Source organism: Petaurus breviceps, unplaced genomic scaffold (assembly GCF_028583685.1).
Source record: "Petaurus breviceps papuanus isolate PSGF00001 unplaced genomic scaffold, PetGlider_PUasm1.0 138, whole genome shotgun sequence".
Taxonomy (NCBI): Eukaryota; Metazoa; Chordata; class Mammalia; order Diprotodontia; family Petauridae; genus Petaurus; species Petaurus breviceps.
The window spans coordinates 30,243,235-30,264,783 of record NW_027185694.1 but is presented as its reverse complement, the minus strand read 5'-3'; the positions used below and the strand labels follow the sequence as shown (position 1 = coordinate 30,264,783).

The 21,549-nt window shown below is 46.8% G+C and overlaps 3 protein-coding genes across 6 annotated transcripts in view; 1 reads left to right on the top strand and 2 right to left on the bottom strand.

Annotated features, from left to right (window-relative positions):
* Positions 1-40: 40 nt before the first annotated feature.
* Positions 41-3,599, bottom strand: LOC138142373 (uncharacterized). Of its 2 annotated transcripts, none has more exons than XM_069063414.1 (9): positions 2,963-3,599; positions 2,529-2,604; positions 2,285-2,429; positions 1,991-2,027; positions 1,507-1,561; positions 1,225-1,296; positions 1,007-1,141; positions 607-761; positions 41-241 (listed from the first exon to the last, which is right to left on the bottom strand). In XM_069063414.1, the coding sequence occupies exons 2-9, from the start codon at positions 2,598-2,600 to the stop codon at positions 175-177; spliced, it is 738 nt and encodes a 245-aa protein (XP_068919515.1). In that variant the 5' UTR covers positions 2,601-2,604; positions 2,963-3,599; the 3' UTR covers positions 41-174. The 2 variants fall into 2 exon arrangements, with proteins under 2 accessions (XP_068919515.1, XP_068919521.1); XM_069063420.1 differs by having other exon boundaries at positions 603-761; positions 2,963-3,594.
* A 120-nt stretch (positions 3,600-3,719) lies between these two features.
* CDIPT (CDP-diacylglycerol--inositol 3-phosphatidyltransferase) lies at positions 3,720-7,644 on the top strand. 2 transcript variants are annotated; one of them, XM_069063448.1, is made up of 6 exons: positions 3,723-4,321; positions 4,622-4,756; positions 5,751-5,904; positions 6,245-6,326; positions 6,533-6,614; positions 6,828-7,644. In XM_069063448.1, the coding sequence occupies exons 1-6, from the start codon at positions 4,279-4,281 to the stop codon at positions 6,971-6,973; spliced, it is 642 nt and encodes a 213-aa protein (XP_068919549.1). In that variant the 5' UTR covers positions 3,723-4,278; the 3' UTR covers positions 6,974-7,644. The 2 variants fall into 2 exon arrangements, with proteins under 2 accessions (XP_068919559.1, XP_068919549.1); XM_069063458.1 differs by lacking the exon at positions 4,622-4,756 and having other exon boundaries at positions 3,720-4,321.
* Positions 7,645-10,539: 2,895 nt separating this feature from the next.
* The window catches only part of MVP (major vault protein), a 34,743-nt gene continuing 23,733 nt past the window's right edge, over positions 10,540-21,549 (bottom strand). For both annotated transcript variants that reach the window (XM_069063372.1, XM_069063374.1), the window contains exons 9-15: positions 18,900-19,144; positions 18,575-18,772; positions 17,069-17,455; positions 16,526-16,642; positions 12,042-12,168; positions 11,338-11,526; positions 10,540-10,817 (exon numbers count right to left, since the gene is read on the bottom strand). In XM_069063372.1, the coding sequence (XP_068919473.1) occupies positions 10,665-10,817; positions 11,338-11,526; positions 12,042-12,168; positions 16,526-16,642; positions 17,069-17,455; positions 18,575-18,772; positions 18,900-19,144 (1,416 nt within the window). In that variant the 3' untranslated portion in view covers positions 10,540-10,664. The remainder of the gene's footprint in view (positions 10,818-11,337; positions 11,527-12,041; positions 12,169-16,525; positions 16,643-17,068; positions 17,456-18,574; positions 18,773-18,899; positions 19,145-21,549) is intronic.

The following is a 21,549-nucleotide window of genomic DNA, read 5'->3' as shown; positions in this document are numbered from 1 at the left end:
CCCTCCTCAGAGATGGTTAGACCACAGCATTGCCTGAATTGGGGAAGGGGAAGGCGGGGTCCCCGTCTCTTTATTAGTTTCTGTTTCCTGATGGTGTCATAGCCGGGCTGAAGGGGGTGAAGAAGAATGTTACTTTTGTTTGAGAGTGTTTTTGGGCCTCAGGGATGATGACGCTCATAGCCAGGAGCCCATCCTGGGATTTGTCAGATGAACTGTTAAGAGTGGGACCTTGAGCCACATTCTAAGGGGAGAGAAGAAAAAGAGGAGAGGAGGTGTGAGCTCCCTCCGCCTTGTCTATCTGGTTGTTTCTTGGATCAAGAGTCCAAGGCAGAAGAATATCTGCTTCTAAAGCATTCTGAGGAAAGTACTCTTTGTCCATTAAGATGGGAGAAGTTACTTATTTGTTTTTCCTGCCCTATGATTTTTCCCCCCATCTTTTTCTGACCTTCTGCTCATTCCTCCCATATTATGAGCACAAAACTAGACCCTGTGTGCCTGGGCAACCCACCCCCAAACCAAACAAAACCCCTCCCAAAGAATCTTAGTGGTAGAATGGTTTTGCAGGTCATTTAGCCTAACATCCCCTAATGAAGAAATCTCACCTACAACCTCTTTGAGAGATGGTCATCCAGTCTTTGCTTCAACACTTCTAGTAACCCAGAGCTTTTTGAGGCAGCTGGTAGGCAGTTCTGATGGAAAATCCTTCCTAAATGGAAATCTGCCTCTCTGTCACTTCCTTCCATTGACTCCAGTTCTTCCCTCTATAGTAATACAGAACACAGCTATTCCCTCTTTCATATGATAGCACTTCAACTCTATGAAATCAGGTTTCATATCTTTCCCCAAGTCTTCCCTCTTCCAAGCTAGATAGACTTAGTTCCTTCAAGAGGTACATATAAGAATAGTTTCCAGGCCCATTTCCTAGTCACCTTTCTTTAGATGAATTCTACCTTGTTAATATATCTTTGAATCTACCTTAAAATGCTGCACCCATAGTTCAAAGTACCTTGATATTTCCTTGTTCTTTCCTTGAGGTAAGGGAAGAGAGGCATTCTGGGACTGTAGGAGGCCATCGAGCAGGCCGTCGGGTAGTCAAAAACATGGTTCCACTCAGAGTTTCCTCCTGCCGAACAGTCTCTACCTAAGAAGGTTGAGAAATTGATGTAAAACTCTATCCCAGGTGCTAGCCTGGGAATAGAGTAAGGGGACCAGGTTCTCTCTCACCTGTTTGTGTTGGGATAGGTCTTTCTCTTTTGACTTCAGCAATTTTGCCTTGTCATCTTTAAAATCTTCAACCTGAAGCATTACCAGAAAGAAGAGGGGTTTGGTTTTCTTATAATCTTTCTTATTCTGGGGCAAGGGTTTTCCAGTAGTTTCCTCTCCCAGGTGGGAAGGCACAAGAATCTTCTCCCTTTCATATCCTTTTCTGCAGTCTACCACTTCTGCTAGCTCTCTATGGGGTCCAACCAGTAGGAAGAGAGGGGACCCGAATACCCTATCACATACCATCTCTCTGGATGGCAGGAGATGAGTCTTGTTTCTGGTCCTGTTTCTGTCAGAGCTACAAAGAAGAAGAAAGGATAAGGATAGAAAAAAAATGAACTCCTTGGTAGAGAGCAGTCCACCAGTTCCTCTGGAAAAAATGGTAGTTCCCTCCCACCTATAGTTGTTCACAAGATCTCTTCCCCCAGGTGAACTCTCATTTCCCTCTTCCCTTGGGATACAAGACCCTTCTGCCCTTTGGATGTAGCAGAAAGTCTACTGAACTTGAAGCTTGAACAACTGGGTCTTCAGCACTTTCTAGACCTGCAAGCAAGTCACTTAGCTTTTTTGTCTTATTATCTGCAAAATGGGGAAGATAATACTTGCACTCTCAACCCCACAAAGTTGTGATGAGGAGAACAAATGGTGAAAGCAAAATAATAATATTATTTCTCTTTTCAATTCCCTAGTGCCCCAAGATATGACCTTTTCCCTCAGGGACTCTCACCGAGTATCTGTGCCCTTGGTCCGAGTGGTTGGCAGCACTGAAAACACAGGCCCTAGTTAGAAAGAGTGACTCTCTCTGTGACCAGAAAGGGAAGAAGGGGTTGGAATGGCTAGTCACAGGGGGTGGGAAGTGAGATGGAGGATAAGAAAATGAAACAAAAGCCTGTTAAGTTTGTATGTAAAAGTGATAGATGAGAGTGGCTTCTAAGGGGGGGTCTTCCAGGCTTCAGAACGGGCTCCTAGGGAGTAGATTTAGGGGCTAGAGTTCAGGGCACTGTGTTAGCGCAGGGATCACCGTGTCGGGACATCTGAGTTCCCTGGTCCAGTTTTTTCAGTTCCTTGGGCAGATCAGGGCTCATTGGATATTGGGCTCCCACCAGGGCCTCATTAGCAAGTTCTGTGCTGACACGAGCCAAATACTCCTCAGACCTGGTGATAACCTTTTAGGAGGGATGAGAGTTGGGGGACCAGTCAGTCGGTTCATTTGGTGGAGGGAACTGCCCCCTTCCCTTCGTTTGCAGTCCTTCCACAGAACTCACCGCGGCAGCAGGGGAATTGTGAGAATATCGAGTACCCTTTTTCTCCTGAGGTCCTGAAGGGCTAGACTCCATCCCCCTGGGAACAGGTATAGTGAGGTAGGATTAAGATGGAAAGTCACCCCACTTTTTTTTCTGTTGAGGGGGTGGGCAGGGCAGAGCCTGAAACCACCCCATTATCAGTTATTTTTCACGGCTGTATGGATAAACCGCTTCCTGGGTGTCCTTTCTCCAACAGATTAACACACAAATCGCCCCTCTTAATTTCTCCGATCGAAGAGCATCCAGACCGGCCCCAGTCATTTCTCTCCTCCTCCTCCCCCCAGCTCTGGCCCCCTCCCTCTCCTCAATTTGGTCCCTTTGCTTCATTCTCCCTTTCCCTCCAGTCTTCTGGATCCTTCCCCAAACCCCAGGGTCCAATTTCCCATTTCCCGGACCTGATGTTAGATAGAAATTGCCTATGGCCCGGGAGGGGAGAGACGGGGAGGTCTTTCTAGTTGCCCCGCCGTTGCTGTTGCTATGGGTACCGGTCGCAGAGGGCTGGGAGGAAGGAAGGGGGAGGGGAAGAGTGGCACGGAGAGGTTGCCCCGGGAACCACGCAGGCGGAGGGAGCTCCGTAGCATGTTGCTAGGAGACAGCTCCTTAGAGTTCTAGAAGTCAAATCCGAAGTCATCTTTTTTTTTCTCCCGGCATCCCTTTCTTCTCCGCTCAGGCATCAGCAGCAGCAGCAGAACTATTCTGCTTCCAGGGCGAAGAGGATTATTTATCTCTGCAATGGGCTTTGATATTGGAAGAGTAGTATCCTCCCAGGGCCAGGGGGCGATCTCTAGAGTCAGCTCCCTTTAGTCTAAAGCTTCTTCTAGACCCTCTAGCTGCCACCTCGATGCCCGAGAGTGTCTAAGACCAAATGAGGAGGAAAAGACTGGGAGGAGTCGGGGTTGAAGGAAAGAGATAATTCAGGACTGAACCAAATGCAGCATCCGGTAGGGGTTTTGAAGGATCGGTTTGGTGGATTACGTCCCTCTCTTATTCCTCTTTAAGAAAATACACTCACACAAAATTAAAAGTAGTTCCTAGTCTTCTTATCTAACTTCTCTTTGGTACCTTTTTCTGTGGTTTTTCGTTCCTACTATCTGTGTGCGTACCCCCTTCCCCATTCTGAACTTGGTACAAGCCGGTGGAGACAGGCGGAGGGAAAAAAAGGAAAAGGAAGCGGCCCCTTCCTAAAGGGATCAAAGCCATTTTTTTTGGCCTTCAATTTTGCGTCAGCACGGGCGGAAGAGCAGATTTTAGGGACACCGGGGGCCTCCCTCCCGCACAGCTGGTGTGACGACTGGAAGAAGGGTGGAGAGGAAGGGCCTTGAACCCTTCCCGGGGCCCCAAGCGAGCAGCGTAGGGGGACCTGCACCCCTGTAGGAAGAAGGCAGGGGAGGCGCTGGTGGCTGCACACCTGGACCGGCCGATGCCTGTGACGGCTGGGGGGGCTTGCACATCTGGGTCCCGCCGGGGACTGGGGCCGCGGGGTCCACTGCGGCCCCGGAGCTGCTGATGCGCCGGGGCGGAGGGAGGGGCTTCGCAGCTGCGGCACCGGGGCCTCCCGGGGAGCGGAGGAAAGGGGCTGAGAGAGAACCGGGAGCGCGGTAGCTGGGGGCCAGGGCTTGCTCAGCTGGCTAGGCGGGGGCCTGCCGCGGGAGCGGCCGGGGACTGCTCCCCATTCCCACTGCGAGAGGCCGGTCATCCCCGCCCTGCCGAGATGCCGGAAGAAAACATCTTTCTGTTTGTGCCCAATCTCATCGGTGAGTCCGTCGGCCACGGACCGAGGACCGCGGACCCCGGCCCGGGCCCCAGGGGGGACGAGGGCTAGGGTGGAGCCTGACTGGGGAAGGGGCTTCCTTTGGACCGCCAGGCGTGGGTTCTGGCGCCAGCTCTGCCCCGAACTTGGTTCGTGACCTTGGGCAAGTGACTTCCCGTCTCCGGTCCTCAGTTTCCCCCCCTTGTCTTTGTGGGAGTTGGCCGGGCTCCACTTCAGTGAGCCTTTTTTTCTCAGTTACTCAAATCTGTTCCAGCGCTCTGAACCCTTTGTTCCTTATCCTCAGGCTATGCCCGGATCCTCTTCGCCCTCATTTCCTTCTACTTCATGCCCAGCTGTCCATTCACAGCCTCCTCTTTCTACTTGCTAAGTGGGCTCTTGGATGCCTTCGACGGACATGCGGCCAGGGCCCTGAATCAAGGTGACTTCATGCCTAGCCTTCGTTCCTCCCTGCGGCGGGGAGTCCAGCAGTTACCCCCCTTTCCTGCTTCCCTGCTTCCCCGCCTTCCCCCACCCTACAGGCCTCCATTTCTTCCCTCCCCAGAGTCTGGACTTTGGTATGTGAAGGGCTGTGCTTTTGAATGGGGTGACACCATGTTTACCGAGGGCAGAACCAGAAGCAAGTCTGGCACTCCTACCTCCAGAAGGACCTAGATTATTAGCTTTCAGGAAGAGCTCCCTGGTTGTTAGATTGTGAAACAGAGCTGAGTGATCAGGGTAGATTTGGGGCGTCTCTTTCCCTGGGGACCCCTCCTGTGGGTTCATTGATTAGTCACCAGCCATTGAGATTAGCTTTTCCTGGAACCAGGGGGAGGGGGTGAGATAACCTTTGGAGGACTGTAGGTTTCTTTAGCTCAGTGTCTTTTTCAGGGTTTTGATTATTTGCCTTAGGTTCAGGGCATTTCTCCAACTCTGGCTTTGATGACTGATTCTGTTTACCTTGGTTTTACCTCATACTTTTGACATAGTTGAGAGGTAGCATTGTAAAGGATTTAAACTAGGAAGGATATTTATAGACTATCTAGTCCAGTGTCTTCATTTGCATATGACATTGAGGCTCAAAGATCGATTTTCCAAAGGTCATACAGATGATAAGTAAGTCATACAGCTGAGTTTCAAACCTAGAACCCTGGCTTGAAATCTAGGGGGTTTTTTCAAACTCTCCCCATCCTTTATGCCTTTTAATCTTGACCCTCACCTCTTGGTTCAGGATCTCAGTTGGCAGGCTATTTCTGACTTGTAGTCTTCTCTTGGCCCAGGAGAGAAAGAACACCTTTGATTTCAGTTGCTGCACATCCGTGGGTTTGGAGCAATGTTGGGCATGCTGACTCCAGCCAGACTTCAGCCATTGGTCCCATTTACTTCTAGTGTTTTCATCCTGAACTGCTGGCTCTCTTCTTTCCCCCATAATTTAGGGACACGGTTTGGGGCGATGCTGGACATGCTAACTGATCGGTGTTCTACCATGTGTCTGCTGGTAAACCTAGCTCTGCTCTACCCTCGGGCCACCCTGCTCTTCCAGCTCAGCATGAGTCTGGATGTTGCCAGCCATTGGCTGCACCTGCACAGGTTACAACCACCACTCACCACTCCTTTTTACCATAGAAATTGTAGTCTTGGGTGTGGCCAGAGAAATTGTAGTCAGGGGTGTGGCCTATCATTGGCTGATCCTTTTGTATTTACGTCCAGAGGGGCACTAGTACTCAGTTGGGATGAGGCTGGTAGAAAGAGGAAGCCCTAGACATACTCAGCTGGGGAATGGGCTTCTCTTGCTTAGGGGCAAGAGAGAGTACTTGGGCTAGTGGCCACTGTTATCCAGGGAAATATGGGTGATAGCTTGGGGAGGTGGGGCACAGTAGGAAGTTGAGTGGGAGAGGTAACACCTATGTTCCCTTGTCTTCCCTTCCAGCTCAGTGGTCCGGGGTAGTGAGAGCCACAAAACCATTGATCTAACAGGGAATCCTATCCTTCGACTTTACTATACTTCCCGGGTGAGTCCCCATACAGGTCATACCTCCAGTCTCCATTCTCAGTGTTCAGACAGCCTCTCTAGCTACCATGTATCCATTTCCTTTCTTTGGAGTTTTAACTAGTTTTGAAACAAATAGGAGTGTGTGTGTGTGTGTGCGCTGTGAGAGAGAGATTATATGAGCTCATTGTTCAAGTTAGAAACATGAGTTTTGCCTTCATCTTGCAGCCAGTGCTATTCATCATGTGTGCTGGGAATGAATTTTTCTACTGTCTGCTTTACTTGCTCAATTTCTCAGAGGGACCCTCAGGTATGAAGCCAGAGGTGATGCTACAGTGAGGCCAGGAGGAAGGTCTGAGGACAAGATGTGGGGAGAAGGGGCTGGGAGATGATTTTGGGGGGGCGAGAGGGGGGAGATTGGATTGGATCCTGGATTCCCCTTCTGATCTCATTTTCTTCCCTTCCCCCCTCCTCTTTTATCAATGTCCTCCCTGTCCTGGACTTTGTTCCTGCCTTCTTGCAGTGGGTTCAGTGGGGCTGTTCCGAGTGGGACTCTGGGTCTCTACTCCTATTGCTCTTCTCAAGTCCCTCATCAGTGTTATCCACCTGGTCACTGCTGCACGCAACATGGCTGCCCTGGATGCTGCTGACCGAGCCAAGAAGGAATAGCCCTGACGTCTTTTCTGCTTTCCCAATCTTCCAGCCCCATTCCTCTCCACGATGCCCTGACCCTATCCCTCTTGGTGCTGTTATGCCCTCCGCCAATGAGGTCAGCCTTTTATATAGCATAGGGCATGTCCTCCACAGTGCTTTTACCCTCTCACCCCCACCCCCAATGCTGTCAGAAACTCTTCAAGGATGTCACTGTTCTTTGTTCCCACTCCCACGTGATGTCACTTCCCTGAGATGAGGGTAGCACCTAGACATCAGATGAGGGCTCTCTTTGTGGGGGCAATGATGGAAGTCCCAGACACAGGAGATGAGGCTCCATGACTTGGGGATGGCCATAGCCCAAGGGTGGCTGAACTCCTTGGGAGGCTTGGAAACACAGGGCTGTGTCCTTGCACTGAGCTAGACCAGGGGGCTGTTGCAGCCCCAGGAGATGGTGTGACCCATGCGAACTAGCATGGTACTGCTGTATTTGAGGGAGATGGTGTGGGGGCTGGCTCTCCACAAGGAGCCAAACTCCCCTTTTCCTGGCCTGGATAGTCTGGAATTGGAGGAGTCTTTGCCCTGGGAGGGAAAGAGGCTGTCTGGATCCTTCCCTGTTGTATTGTGTCTCATGATTTGTAATACGGCCCTGAGGCCTTGATGATAAAGGAGGAAACTTCACAATCAGAGCCCAGGCTCCTGTTTTCACTCCCAGGACTGTTTTCTTGTGGTGGGGATGGGATGAATCACTTAAGGCTTAGGAACAAAAAGAGCTCACTTCCCCTGTAACTTCCTTTCACTGAAACAGGGAAATGCTTGTCTCCTGCTCCCCCTCCTCCTTACCTGTGGGAGGACTCTCCCTTCAGTTGGAATACTCTGAGAAGTCCTCCCAGCCCTCAGGATCCTTCCTTTCATTCTAGCAATTATTTAGCCCATGGCTCTAGGTACTTTTATTCTTTGATTAGTGAATGGATTCACTTCCTGAGGGGGGGCTTTTACCAACAGACTCCCTCAGGAAGTGGAACCATTCACTAAGCAAAGAATCCTAACTTTGGAGCTAGGTGGGCCCTTGGAGGGCACTCATTTTACACAGGAAGGGGGCGTCCCAGAGAATTGAAGAGAGTGAGATTTGAACCGAAGGCTTTTAACTCTAGAGCCAGTGTTCTTGTTCAGGTCGGCTTACTACAGAGTCAGGAGACCTAGCTGTGTGCTCCTGAGCAAGTCATTTCACATACTGTTTGTCCCATCAGGAAAATGTCAATAATTGTACTTCTTATGGGAGGGGAGATGGGAAGAGGGCAATGGGGAGGGATCAGACAGGGTGTGTAGTTGACTTGTGTTTGCAGCCATAGGTGGCACTAAAGAGCTGTCTTGACTGTTGGGCCTGTAACATGCACAAGATAGGATTGCCCTGACAAATTCCAAGCCGTGTAGTTGGGCAGAGAGATCTTGTACTGTTAGCTGCAGCTAATGGAAGAGAAAGGCTAGGGAAAGCCGGGAGGTTTGGGTGTAGGTGTGAAATAACAGCTTGTGTACATGTGTACGTACAGGGGAAAAAAATGCTAGAAGGAACAGTTAGGTTCAAATCCTGCCTGTCATTACTTGTGGGAGAGACCTTATTTTACTTACCTGGGGATTGGGGGAACGGGGTTGGAGTGCATAGTCTCTACAGTCCCAGTTCTAAATCACAATTCACTGAATTCCCTCCTCTTCTACGTGCTACCTGTCTGACCTTGGACAATTAATTTAGCCTCCCTGGGCCTCCATTTCTTCACCTGTAAAGTGAGGGCTTTGAGCTAGATGGTCCCTTAGGTCCTTTCCAGCTCCTGCCCTTCAGTTATCCCAGGCACGCCTACCAAAGGTTAGACTTAAAACCTAGACAAGTGGGCTAAAGCTATGGTTGCATCATGAACTGGGGGAAGCAAGCTGTTAAGGCGGAGAAAGGCAGAGGAGAAGGTTTAAACTGGAGAATTCTTCAGGGAAGATGAACCAGTTTGCTTCTGGTCAGAACAAAAGGAAAGGCACTGGAATTTCATAATTTTTTTTTGTTGTTGAGGCAATCAGGGTTAAGTGACTTGCCCAGGGTCACACAGCTAGTAGAATATCAAGTGTCTGAGGTCGGATTTGAATTTGGGTCCCGCTGACTCCAGGGCCAGTACCCTATCCACTGACTACTTAGCTGCTCCTGGAATTTTATCATCTTAAAAACAAAAAAAAGTTTCTAAAATGATACGTGTGTGTGCTAGGCTATAGATAAGATACTGAGACCTAACTAGTATCAGGTAAATAGACACAAGGTACCTATGGGCATTAGATGGCACTCTTCTGTCCCATCAGGCAGGGTCAGGTAAGGACTCCTTTTAGCTAGAGGCCTGATCAAGGGAGGACCAACCTCCGAAATCCAGAAGGGAACCAGAAGCTTGTCTGACATACTGCTGTCTTCACTATCTCAAAACTGGCAGTCCTGAGGAGAGGCTAGGTGGTGCAGTGAGTAAAGCTTCGGCCCCGGAGTCAGGAGAACCCGGGTTTGGTTCCAGCCTCAGACACTTAACACTCTTAACACCCACACAAAAAAACTAGCTGCGAACCTTGGGCAAGTTATTTAACCCCACGTGCCCTCCAAAAAAAAAAAAGGCAAAACTGGCAGTCCTGGGGAAGAAATCTGCTTCCCTTGGATCAGAGATCCAGAACTGTATTTTAGGATTGGTTAGAATTAGAATTCTTCCACCCCCACAAAACAATGTTTCTAGCAAAGGATGTATATCAATAATAACCAATTGGAAAAGTCTAAGAAATCACAGAAAGTCTGGCTTGGCATCATTGCGTTGACCTGTTCAAGCCTTTTTCTGCACATTAGAAATATAAAGTCCTACTCATTACTAAAAATACCCACTTTCAACATGTGTTGAAAGAACTGTGGGTTTTAGTTTGCAAAGCTTGTTTTTCTTGGTGTTTATTGTAAAAAGAGTGTTTTAGAGGAATAGAAATGAGCCCTCCCAGCCCCCAGCTCATAACTCTGGTTAGTTCTTTAGCTAAGAAAGAAGAATCATAGGCCTGGCCCCTCCCTCAGGGCTACATCCAGTATCCTGCATCTCCAGCACCTTTATTATCAACAGACCTCAGTAATTTTTTAGAAATGCAAAATCAAAGTATATGGGGTGATAATACTCCAAACCAGGTGGCCTTCTGGTTTCAATTACTTGCATTTGAGGTGGTATTCTACATAAAGGCACCCTTTCTGCCTTTCACCCTGCCTTAGATGAGGAGGAGAAACCCAATGTATTGGGGAAAGGAGCCACAATCTGGCCCATGCTTAACTAGGTCAATCCCTTCCTTTTACATAGAAGGAAACTGGCTCAGAGGTGAAAAGAACTTGTCTAGGATCACACAAAGGCAAACCCAGGTCTTCTGATAGTGTTTTTTTTGTATTACGCTTTGCTGTTTCTTTCATCCCACAAATGGAGAAAAGCAAATAGCCTACTCAGGTAAAAGGAGAGAGCTTAAGGAATTCCTATGGTCTCTCCCCCCCCCCCCAAATTCCCATGAATGAGACACTGAATGAGAGAAGCAGAGAAAAACATATATGAAATGAAATAAATGAAAAAGGTTTATTTTTCAGTGAAAAAGTAAGGCAGAGAAAGAAAGCCTTCTCCTTGGACCTTAGGGAGGACACTGATCTAACTCTCCAACGGAGCTGGGGGAGAAGTCCCTATTTCCCTGTGTCTTTTTTCCTCTCTGGATCGGTAGGATGCCCAGGTGCTCCAAGCCCCAGAAGCCCGGTGGCTGTGCTGAAGAGATTGATGGGAGTGGAGCCATCTGTAATGAGGGTTGATTTCAATCCAAGACCCTGGAGCAGTTTCACCTATGATAGAGAAGGAAACACAAAAATCATAGGATGATAAAATGTTACAGCTAGAAGAAATCTTAGAAACGAATTCCTTTATATAGATCTTTAAGTTTTCCAAAGTGTTTTCCTCACCACCTCCCTGAGGAAAGTCTCTGGGGCTAAGTGGAGTTAATTAACAAGTGTAGGGTCACATGGCAGGAACTTGTATACAGGTATCCTGCTTCTCTTTCTGCTATACTATATATATATTTCTGTCAGGGAACATTAAAGCTAAAAGGGACCTTACCACTTCATCTTACAAAGTGGTCCAAAGCCCTCCTAGGACTCCAACTCTTTCAGTCAGATCAATGGCAATTTTTTGCCTGCCTCACCCAAAAGATACACAGCCTCTGGCCCTCAGGAAGCTATCTTTCCCAACCAGGGCATAAGAATATTTTTTTGTGTTGCTGAGCCCCTCCTTTACAACAGATCTACCTGTTCTTGATCATCCCTTAGCTGGAGCAGTCTGCTCCCTCATTTCTTGTGGCTGGCTTACCTGCAGCTCAGGCCCAGCCAGCGCAAGGTCCCGGATGGTACCAGAACCTAGGGCTTCTGTCATCTCTTTGAACTTTTTAACCTCTACTGCTGCCAGCTTCTCTGCCTTGTTCAGTTCCAGCTCCATCTGGGCCTTGGCATAGGTGAGCTCCTGTTCCCTGGCTTTTTGCATTCGAAGTAACTCTGCTTCCTGAAGAGAGAAATGCAGTCAGCTGTCAGGACCATAAGGGACAACATGGGTGACCACCTTAATCTATCCTGCCTTGCCTTGTGGTTGGTACTGCTGGAGAGGCAGACGTGTCCCAGACCTCGATCATGGATAAAAACACACATGAAACAAATAGAGAACGGAGATAAGAGGAAACGGCATGATCCAATGCTAAGTGGTGCAGCTCAGATACACCTACCCCAGAAAAGCACAAAAGAGGCCTGATCTCTTAGGGGTTAGTGTGTCCAGAAAGGTTTTATGCAGAGGATGTGAATTTAGTTGAGCCTTGAAAGATGAGCAGCGAGGGCCATTCCACAGCAAGTTCATTAGCTTGGGCCCAGGCACCAACAGTGGGAATAAATCTGAAGGATACAGTGACACTGTGGGAAACGATTCTGTGTTTTCCCCTCCTCCTTTCAGGTTCCTTTATCTTCTGGTTTGGCTCAAGCCAGGGAACCTTTTTTCCAGGACACCCTTTAAAGGTGCTTCCCACTCACCGTTTCTATGGCTAAGGCCTCCGCCTTCAGCTTGGCCTGGAGTACAGCTCCTTCTCCCTCAATCCGAGCGGCCTGCGCCCGGGATTCCGCCTCTGCCTTAGCAGCCCCAGTGCTTTCCACAGCAGTGCTTGAGAAGGAAAAGTTGGATGAGATACACAGAAAGAAACATCTCCTTCCCATCCCTACCTGACACTTCCTCCCCCTACTGACTAGCTGCTTATTTCAATAATTCAATTTACCACTTATTAAGAAGTACAAGGTGATGCAACACACAGGAGCAAACCAGAGCAGTAGCTTAGGGTTCAATAAAGCCAAAGAGGCCACTATTGAGATCAGGGCTGATAAAAATTGTTGGGAAAACTAAATGCATTTGTATGATTTCAGAGGGATAACTGCTATCATATTATTTGCCTTCTCAATAAGCAGGGGAGGGGACTGGAGAAATAGAAAGAATTCAGAACTAAAAAAAATGGATGCTAAAAGCAAACAACATTTTTTTTGAAGAAAAGAAACCACAAAACCCCCCCACAAAAACTGGGCAGCAGACTAGAAGAAATTGGCTTTAGATCAACACCTCATAACCTTGAGATCAAGATAAGCTCCAAATGGATGACTGGCCTAGATAAGAGGTCACATCATAAACAAATTACAGGGATAAGGAAGATGTTACCCTTCAGATCTATAGAATAGGAGGAAGAGTTTGTGAGGAAGTAAAGGAATAGAGAGGAACACAAAAGATAAAATGGACAATTCTGATTACATAAAATTAAGAGTTTTTGAACAAATCCAATATAGCTTAGATAAAACAGTTAACTGAAGGAAAAATCTTTGCAACAAGTTTCTTTAAAAAGGGTCTCATTTCTAAGCTGTAAGCCACTGATTGAAATTTATAAGAATAAAAGTAAATCCTCAATTGATAAAAGGTAAAAGGATATGAACAAGTAGTAATCTTCAAGGGGAGAATCCAACTATTTATAGCTATATAAAAAAACCCTCCACATCACTAATAAAACACGCACATTGATGTCCTGTTAGTAGAGATGTGAATTGGTACAGCCATTCTGGGAATCAATTTGGGGAGGGTGGAGCCAAGATGTCAGAAGAGCAGGAAAAAGTACAGCAAACTTCACCCTCCCCCATGTCTTCCAAAAAGATCCAGAAAAAGCATCCCAAAGTCTGATGGTGAAATCCAACAATGAAAAAAAAAAATCACATTGAATCATCGTTCCAGTCTAGGTCAGCATAGGGAAACAGACGAAAAAGTTCCGTGGACACTAAGGAAGGGGTCTGACCAGGATGGTGTCATGGGAAGCATTGCAGCACAGAGAGAAGATGTGCCATCTGGGAAAGAGGGGTCTCAGACCCATACCAGGGCACTGCAGGGTTTGAGAACAGGTGCCAACTGGAAGCTTTGCTATTACGCAATTCTGGGTCATAGATACAGGGCAGACTGGTTCTGACAGCTCTAGATGATCTTAAAAGAAGAATGGAGAATACACAAGTGGAATGGGGAAGAGGGAAAGGAAAGTTAGGGAATATTCTTTCAGTGGGTAGGGAAGACCTCTGATCCTCATTCATATCTAACTTGGTCAAAGGAAGGAATAATACATACATACACAGTGCATTTTACTCTACAGAGAAACAGAAGGGAGGAGGATGCAGTAGTGAGAGGGAGAGTAGATTAAGAGAAGGATTAATCCTAAGCAAAACAAATTCTAACTAGGGATGTATAAAAAACACACACATATTTATAAATATTTATATTTAGTTCTTTTTTGTGGTGATGAAGAACTGGAAATTGAATGGGAGCTAGGGAAAGGAGGAAAATGTGATGGAATACTATTGTGCTATAAGAAACAATGAAGCAGGATGGATTCAAAGAAACCTGGGAAGATGTAGATGAACTGATACAGATGAAGTGAACAGAAACAGGAGGACATTTTGTAAAATGACAACAATATGGTCAAGACTTTTTGAAAGACTTAGGAACGCTGATCAGTGCAATGGCCAAATGCAATTCCGGCAGATACTCATCTCCTGATAGAGGGATAAAGGAGTTGGAGTGTGGGAGGGTTCGCGTACGTACACGAACGTGTGTATACAGAATATGTACACATGTGTGCGCACAAATAAAATTTCCTTTTGGACGCGGCCACTGCAGAAATGTCTTATTTGACTACACGTGTTTGTAGGAGGGGCTTTGTTTTTCTTTTGTTCTCATTTGGAGGGAAGGAGAGAAGATAGATTTTTGCTGACTGAAAAAAAATTTAACTTAAAATTTTTAAGAAGACCAAAAAAAAGGAAAGCAATTTGGAATTATATCCCCAAAGTTACTAAACTCTGTATGTCCTCTGACCATTATTTCATCAATACCATTACTAGGCAACTCCTAATACCCCAAAGAAAATAAAGAAAAAGGAAAAAGACCTATATATGTATGTACAGAATATTTTTAGCAGCTCTTCATATAGTATATGGCTTGATAATTTAAAAAAAATTTAAGTAATGGGAATATTAAGATACTACATAAAGACCTTGTTCTCAAGGAACATATAACCCCACATTGGGGAATATGACATGCAAACTGATAAGTAGGATATATAACACAAGGCAGAATATTGTGGGGGAAAAGGAGAGATCCAAAGTAACCCAAGAGAACTTGAGATAAGAGTGATCACTTTTAGTCTTTTTTTTTTTTTTGCTTTTTTTATTTTGGAGGGGGAAGGCAGGGCAGTTGGGGTTAAGTGACTTGCTCAAGGTCACATGGCTAGTAATTATTAAGTGTTTGAGGCTGGATTTGAACTCAAGTCCTCCTGACTCCAGGGCTGGTGCTCTATTCACTGTGCCACCTAGCCGCTCCCAAGAGTGATCACTTTTAGCTAGAATCAGAAAAGGCTTCTTGGAGGAGGGAGCTTTGCTATCAGAGATTTAAATGAGGAAGGAATGGAGGATGGTCTGTTCAAATACATGGAAGCAAATGAACAGGAGAGATCATCAAAGAGTTCAGTCTGGCCAGAACACCCCCTTTAGGAAGCAAAGAATTATGAAATAAGGCTGGAAAAGTAGGTTGGAACCAGACTGGTGGAGTGCCTTAGATATCAGGCCAAAGGAGTTTCTATTTCACCCAAGAGGGAATGGAGAGCCATGAAAGTTTCTATAAGCAGAAGAGTGGGGTCGATAGCCCTGTGCATTATAAAGATGATTTTGGCAGTCATATGAAGGACAGATTAGAGATGGGGAGAGTCTGGAAGCAGAGAAAACAGTTAAGAGGCTATAATAATTCAGGCAAGGGCTTAACAAATCAGAGTAGTGATAGCATAAGTGGAAATAAAAGGAAGAATGCAAGAAATGCCTGGGGAACAGAAAAGATTTAGCCCCGGATTGGATGTCGTAGTAACTGGAGAAGGTGGTGAACCTTTAAGATGGAAGACTTGAAACCTCACAATGTCTCTGGTTGTTTCTTCTTACTTCCCAAATCTCTCCCCGCACTGCTACAGTCAATCATTTGCTAGGTTTTGTCCATTTTCCTTTCCTGTGTGAAGGAAAATTGCACAGAGGGAGAGACCGGAGGATCATGGTGTCAAGTGAAACAGGAAGGTTGGGAAGAGAGACAGATGTAGGGGATATCTGTTGAGTTCAGTTTAGAAGATGAATCTGAGGATTTGGTGGGACATTTCGGGTGGAGATGTCAAGTAGGTGGCTGGATTGATTAAAATGGAGCTCAGAGGGGGAGAGCTGTGCTAAGTATACAGAAATGGAAGTAACTCCTATGTCCAAAAGTTGAAGTATAGTGGAATACAATGTAATATCTTAACATAGTAGAATACTAAGGTGCTTAAACAAAAAGACCAATGGAGTAATGCAAAGTAGTATTAGCAGAATCAAAACTGTATACACATCAACAATGATATGCAAAAAAAAAGTTAAGGAAAATGCCAAATGTGGGCAGGATTTCTGACAGCCCCAGAAAAGGACACAAAAGTCTTATTTGCTGGTACTTTTGTTAATTCTCTTGGTTCTGTTTTGCTGAAAGGTTAGGGGGAGCTGGGTAAGATTTCTGCCATGTCTTTTATATGTTCATTTGATTTTTCTGGTTCATGATTAAACTTAAGTTTTTAGAATTATTGGTGACACTGGAAGGTAAGAGTAACAGGAGGCTGGAAGCTGACACCCAGAGGGACAAAGGAGGCCTCTCTGAATTCTCTGGTCTTTCTTCTTCCTCTTTTCTCCTTGTAATTCAGTCCTGTATGACTCATTATGACCCCATTTGGGGTTTTCTTGGAAAAGATACTGGAGTGGTTTGCCATTTCCTTCTCCAGCTCATTTTACAGATGAGGAAACTGAGGCAAACAAGGTTAAGTGACTTGCCCAGGAGCACACAGCTAATAAATGAGGTCAGATTCGAACTCAGGAACGAGTCTTCCTGACTTCCAGGCCCTGCGCTCTGTCAACTGTGCCACCTAGCTGCCCTCTTCTCCCCTCACCTCTCAGCTTCAAGTAGCAGCAGCTCCTTTCGAGCCTTCTCAGCTTCTGCTTGGTCCAAGATCTTCTGGCGTTCCAGCCGCCCCCGAGCCTCCTGCTCTAGTCTCTGAGCCTCATGTCTGAGCATAGGAGATGGGAAAAGACTCTCATGAGACAGTTGTAGAGGAAGAATGGGAGACAGGAAGGGTGAGGGACAAGGACATTGTGGGGGAGGAAGGAAACTGGCATTTATTATTAAACACCTACTATGTGCCAAGCACTGTGCTATGTTCTTTACAAATATTGTCTCATTTGATCTTCACAGTTCTGGGGGGTGGGTGCTATTATAAGTCCCATTTGACAGCTGAGGGAATTGAAGCAAAAATATGTCACATGACTTGCCCAACAGCTAGAAAATGTCTGAGGCTTGATTTGAATTCAGGCCTTCTTGACTCCATCACAAGGAAGCCTCTGCATGTCAGGTACAAAGGAAGGGGTGCTATGGAAGGAATAATGGGGAACTGGGAGGTGCAGAGGGCGTGGGAAAAGCCCTCTGCTCTACTCACTTGGCCGCAGCTTCTTGGGAATTGGTAGTGATTTCAATGGCCAGCTGGACGCTTCTCTGCAGAGCGTCCCGGGTCCGCTGGTCCACGGGTTCTACAGACTGCACATCCACACTACTGACCACTAGCCCGTTCTGGGGAAAGACAGCTCGGTCCCGGGGCTGAGGCATGGCGGGCTCCCCAGGGCCCTTCCGCTCGGTCTCCTCAAAACCAAAGACAGACATCCGGATGATGCGAGCTGAATTCTTATGGAAGTCGTCAAAGGTGACTGAGGCCACAGCACCCCGCACACGGGAGGCGATGGCTTTGCAGGCATCACCCACAAAGTCCGGGACAGAGAAGAGCCGAGCAGCCTCTCGGGGGTCACTGCGGTCTCCTAGCTCAAAGTGCCTATGGGAAGAGAAAGGGAGAAAGGGGTCCCATCTCCTCCTCCAGAAAGGCAGGGTCCTCTGTCTGGGAGGCAGGATCTCTTCACCTTAACTCAGACCCTCCTTACCTCTCCCTGGGCTACTGCAGCAGACTCCTACAGTGGTCTCCCTAACTCATTTCACCCTCTTCCAATCTGTCTCCATACAGTGGCCTAAGTGACCTTATGTAAAGTTGTGACTCTGCCACTCTCCTACTCAAACTCCAATGCATAATAATAATGACATAACAACAATAATACCGTATCTATATAGCACCTACTATGTGTCAGACACTATACTAAGTTTTTATTCAGTCATTTTAGTCCTGCCTGACTCTTCCCGATCCCATTTGGGGTTTTCTTGGCAGAAATACTGGAGTGGTTTGCCATTTCCTTCTCCAGCTCGTTTTACAGATGGGGAAACTGAGGCAAACAGGGTTAGGTGACTTGGCTAGGGTCATTCAGCTTGTGTCTGAGGCCACATTTGAACTCAGTCTTCCTGACTCCAGGTCTAGCCCTCTGTGCACTATGGCGCCACCTAGCTGCTGCCACTGTGCTAAGTGCTTTATACAAATACTAATCTCATTTGATTCTCCCAACAATCCTGGGAGGTAGGTGTTATTATTATTACCATTTGACAGCTGAGGCAAACAGAGGTCAAGTGACTTGTCCAAGGTCCCACAGCTAATATGTGTGTGGGGCTACATTGGAACTTGGGTCTTCCTAACTCCAGGACCAGGTCTCAATCAACTGTACCACCTAGCTGCCTATAAATAAATACACACTCTTTTGTACGGCTTTTAAAGCAACTTGGTCTAGTTTCATTACACATTATTCTCAATCTTAGATGCTCTGGTTCAAATTGACCTTGCTGTCCTCACCTACAGCACTGATCTCCCACCTCTGTGCCTTTGTCATCCGCAGTCTCCATGCCTGGAATGCCTTCTCCTTGCTCACATGAGTCTGACTCTTGATTTCCTAGGGGCCTCCTGTACTATGTGGGGCCTGGGGTAACCTCCCCTCTCTTCTTCCCACACCCCTCCATCTGTACAGCTGGAGTTGGTCCTGGGAGGGCCTGCAAGTCCATGGTGATCCCCAGTTACCAGTTGTAAGCCAGCTGTAGTTGTAGCCGGGCATGGTCTGCCGTTTCAATGGTGATGACGTCAGTAAAGAAATCGGGCCCCAGCAGCAGGCAGAGTGTCCGGCGGGCATGGGGGCGCTTGGGCCGGCCAGCTGAGAGGGACAGCACTGTGAACTGTTCCTCAGGTCCAAGGCACACCAGCTCTGGCCCAAACACAACCCTGTGGAAGGTACGGGGGGTCAGCCAAATGGAGATGCCATCCACAGCCCCTGCTTCCAGGAGTGATGGGAGAAACCACCTCACTTCCCACCCAGGTGGGACGGTCTTCTCCCCACACCTCCTCTCACCGTGCTTTCTTTTCTCTGTAGTCATACACCTGAACAGCTGCATTGTGGGGAACTCGGTAGCTCACAACTCGAGTCTTATCTCTGGCAGGGAGGGGCCCACCCTTTCTTGGTTCCCCTATCGCACCCCTATCTGCCAGCGGGTCCTGCCCCATGCTCAGCAGTTCTTCCACCCCAGGGGGCAGCTCCTTCTCCCACAGCTCTTCATCTTCGGTCAGCATATAGGTTTTACCAACAACAGCCCGGACCTAGAGAAGAGACCAGAGTAAAGAAGACATTCTTCAAAGAGGGCAGGGATAGGGAAATAACAAAATCAAAAGCTTTACCCTACATCGCTCCCTATAGCCAAGAGCACAACTTTTTTTTTGTTTTGGAGGGGACAGGGCAATTGGGGTTAAGTGACTTGCCCAAGGTCACACAGCTAATAAGTGTTAAGTGTCTAAGGCTGAATTTGAACTCAGGTCCTCCTGACTCCAGGGCCACTGCTCTATTCACTGTGCCACCTAGTCACCTCCAAGAACATGATCTTATCGAACCTTTTAACCTCCCCCAGTACACAGCACAGTGTTAGGTGCTAGTAGGCATTTTATAAACATGTACTGAATTGCATTAAAGGGAAAAAAACCCTGGGTTTAAGTTCCTGCTCTGCTACTAACTCATTAAGTGACTTTGGGCAAGTTCTTTTCTCTGGGTCTCATTTTCCCCTTGTATACAGGAAACTAAGGGAGGATAAGGTGAAAACTAGGTGTTTTCTGAGGTCCCCGTCAACCCTAAAGCCTAGTGTCCTGACATCTGAAATGCCACCCCTTGACAACTGAGATCCTACTCAACTTTTAAAGTTCAGTTCAAATGCTTTGTTTTCCATTAAGTCTTCTCCAATTTCCCTCCCATCTGTCATAATCTTCCCCCCTGCCCATCCCTAATTCTCACAAAGCACTATGCATTCATTTCTCTTAACAAATGTTGAATGGACTGAGTTCAATTAGGACCTACTGTGCAAAGCACTGGGCTAGGCCCTAGAAGAGGCATTAGGTTAAATAAGGTACAGTGTCTGCCCTCATGAAGTTTACAGTCTGGCCATTTAAATTTTCTTAGGTAGTTTGTAGTAAGCTGGCTCTCAAGGCAATTCCAAAAGAATAGTGTACCAAAAAAAATTAGGGATTTTTTTCTGACTGTGTCTCCTTATCTCACCCAGGCTGTAGTATAACAATCAATGATACCACCATTAAATGGAAATTTTGATCTGCCCCATTTTTCCAACAAGGGTCAGTTTGTCCATCCTTAGGCAGCCGTTGGCCCCTGATTCTTGGGGGCTCACAATGTTGGTTTGGAACTTAGTGATCAACTTTAGCCCTGGTAGAACTCAGAACTCCAAAACCCAAGCAATCTGCTGGCCTATATGCCCCAGTCTCAGCCTCCCCCATAGTAGGGACCACCATGGTGCTCACCATCACACATAACTATGGATTATTTTATGTTACAGATGTCTGGGGAAAATAGAGACTTCAATTTTAGGCCTGATTTGAGCCAGCTTCTAAGGGATTCCAACTCTTTCTTTAAACCAAGCTCTGGAGGACTTCTGCCTTAAGCAAGCACAAGGGCTTCTGAAAAACTCTTACTTTCTAAATCTTCCCAAATCAGTGAGTCACTGATAGAAGGTTCTGAATCCCTCCCCTCAGGCCCTAAGCCTGGGAGCTGCTGCCTCAAGACTCCTCAGTCACAAGAATTAGCTCATTCTTAGTCTGGTAGATATTTCCTCTTTTTCCTAGTCATCAGCCCTGCACAGCTGACCCGTCAGGAGCAGGTTTATTTACAAGGCAAAAGGGAATATGCAAATTTATAAATGATACACCATGACAAAGAGGGAGATTTTTAGAAGGCACAATTTTCCCTTCTGGAACCTTAGGGAAACGGATATGGTGTTTTAGGGTGTGGAGAGTTTTAAGACAAAGACATGAGAAACCCAAGTCCAGTCTGGGACTATGCTATTTACATTCCCATACTTTACTCTGGTTAGTATTAGCAAGCAGAAAAAAATATTAGGACAAGGTCTGGCAGAATTATTTGGTGAGAAGGCCACTGACTGGGTCTTTTGGTTTACTTTATTCTGGACTCTGGGCGTTTTCTCTGGCTGTCCCCCTCCTATGTGGAATCTCTTCCTCTTCATTTCTGCCTTAAGTCCCAGCTAAAATCCCCCTACAGGAAGCCCTGTATGGCCTAATTCCCAATCCTTACTTCCAGTGCCTTCCCTCTGTTGATTACATCCTATTTAACCTGTACACAGCTGTTCGAATGTTGTAAGCTCCCAGGGCTTAGCACAATGCCTAGTACATAGTAGGTGCTTAATAAATGTTTATTGGATTAGATTGGAGTTTTTTAAACTAATTTAGCTAGCTTATCGACTGACTGAGGGAAGGTTACCTTTCCATTCTGGGCTTCTGTTTCTTCATCTAAAAAAATGAGGGGTTTGGTGGAGAAGTGAGGTAAGGTGTCAGAAAAAGGAGATAAAGTGCTTCCACAGGAGCTTGGAGGTGGGCGTGGGGTTCTATGGCTACAAGGCCAGTGCTGTGGCAGGGTGAGGTTTTAATTCGGACAACCAAGGCACTTTCAGATCAATCAAGGCAGCACAATGGGGAGAGTGCCAGACTCGGAG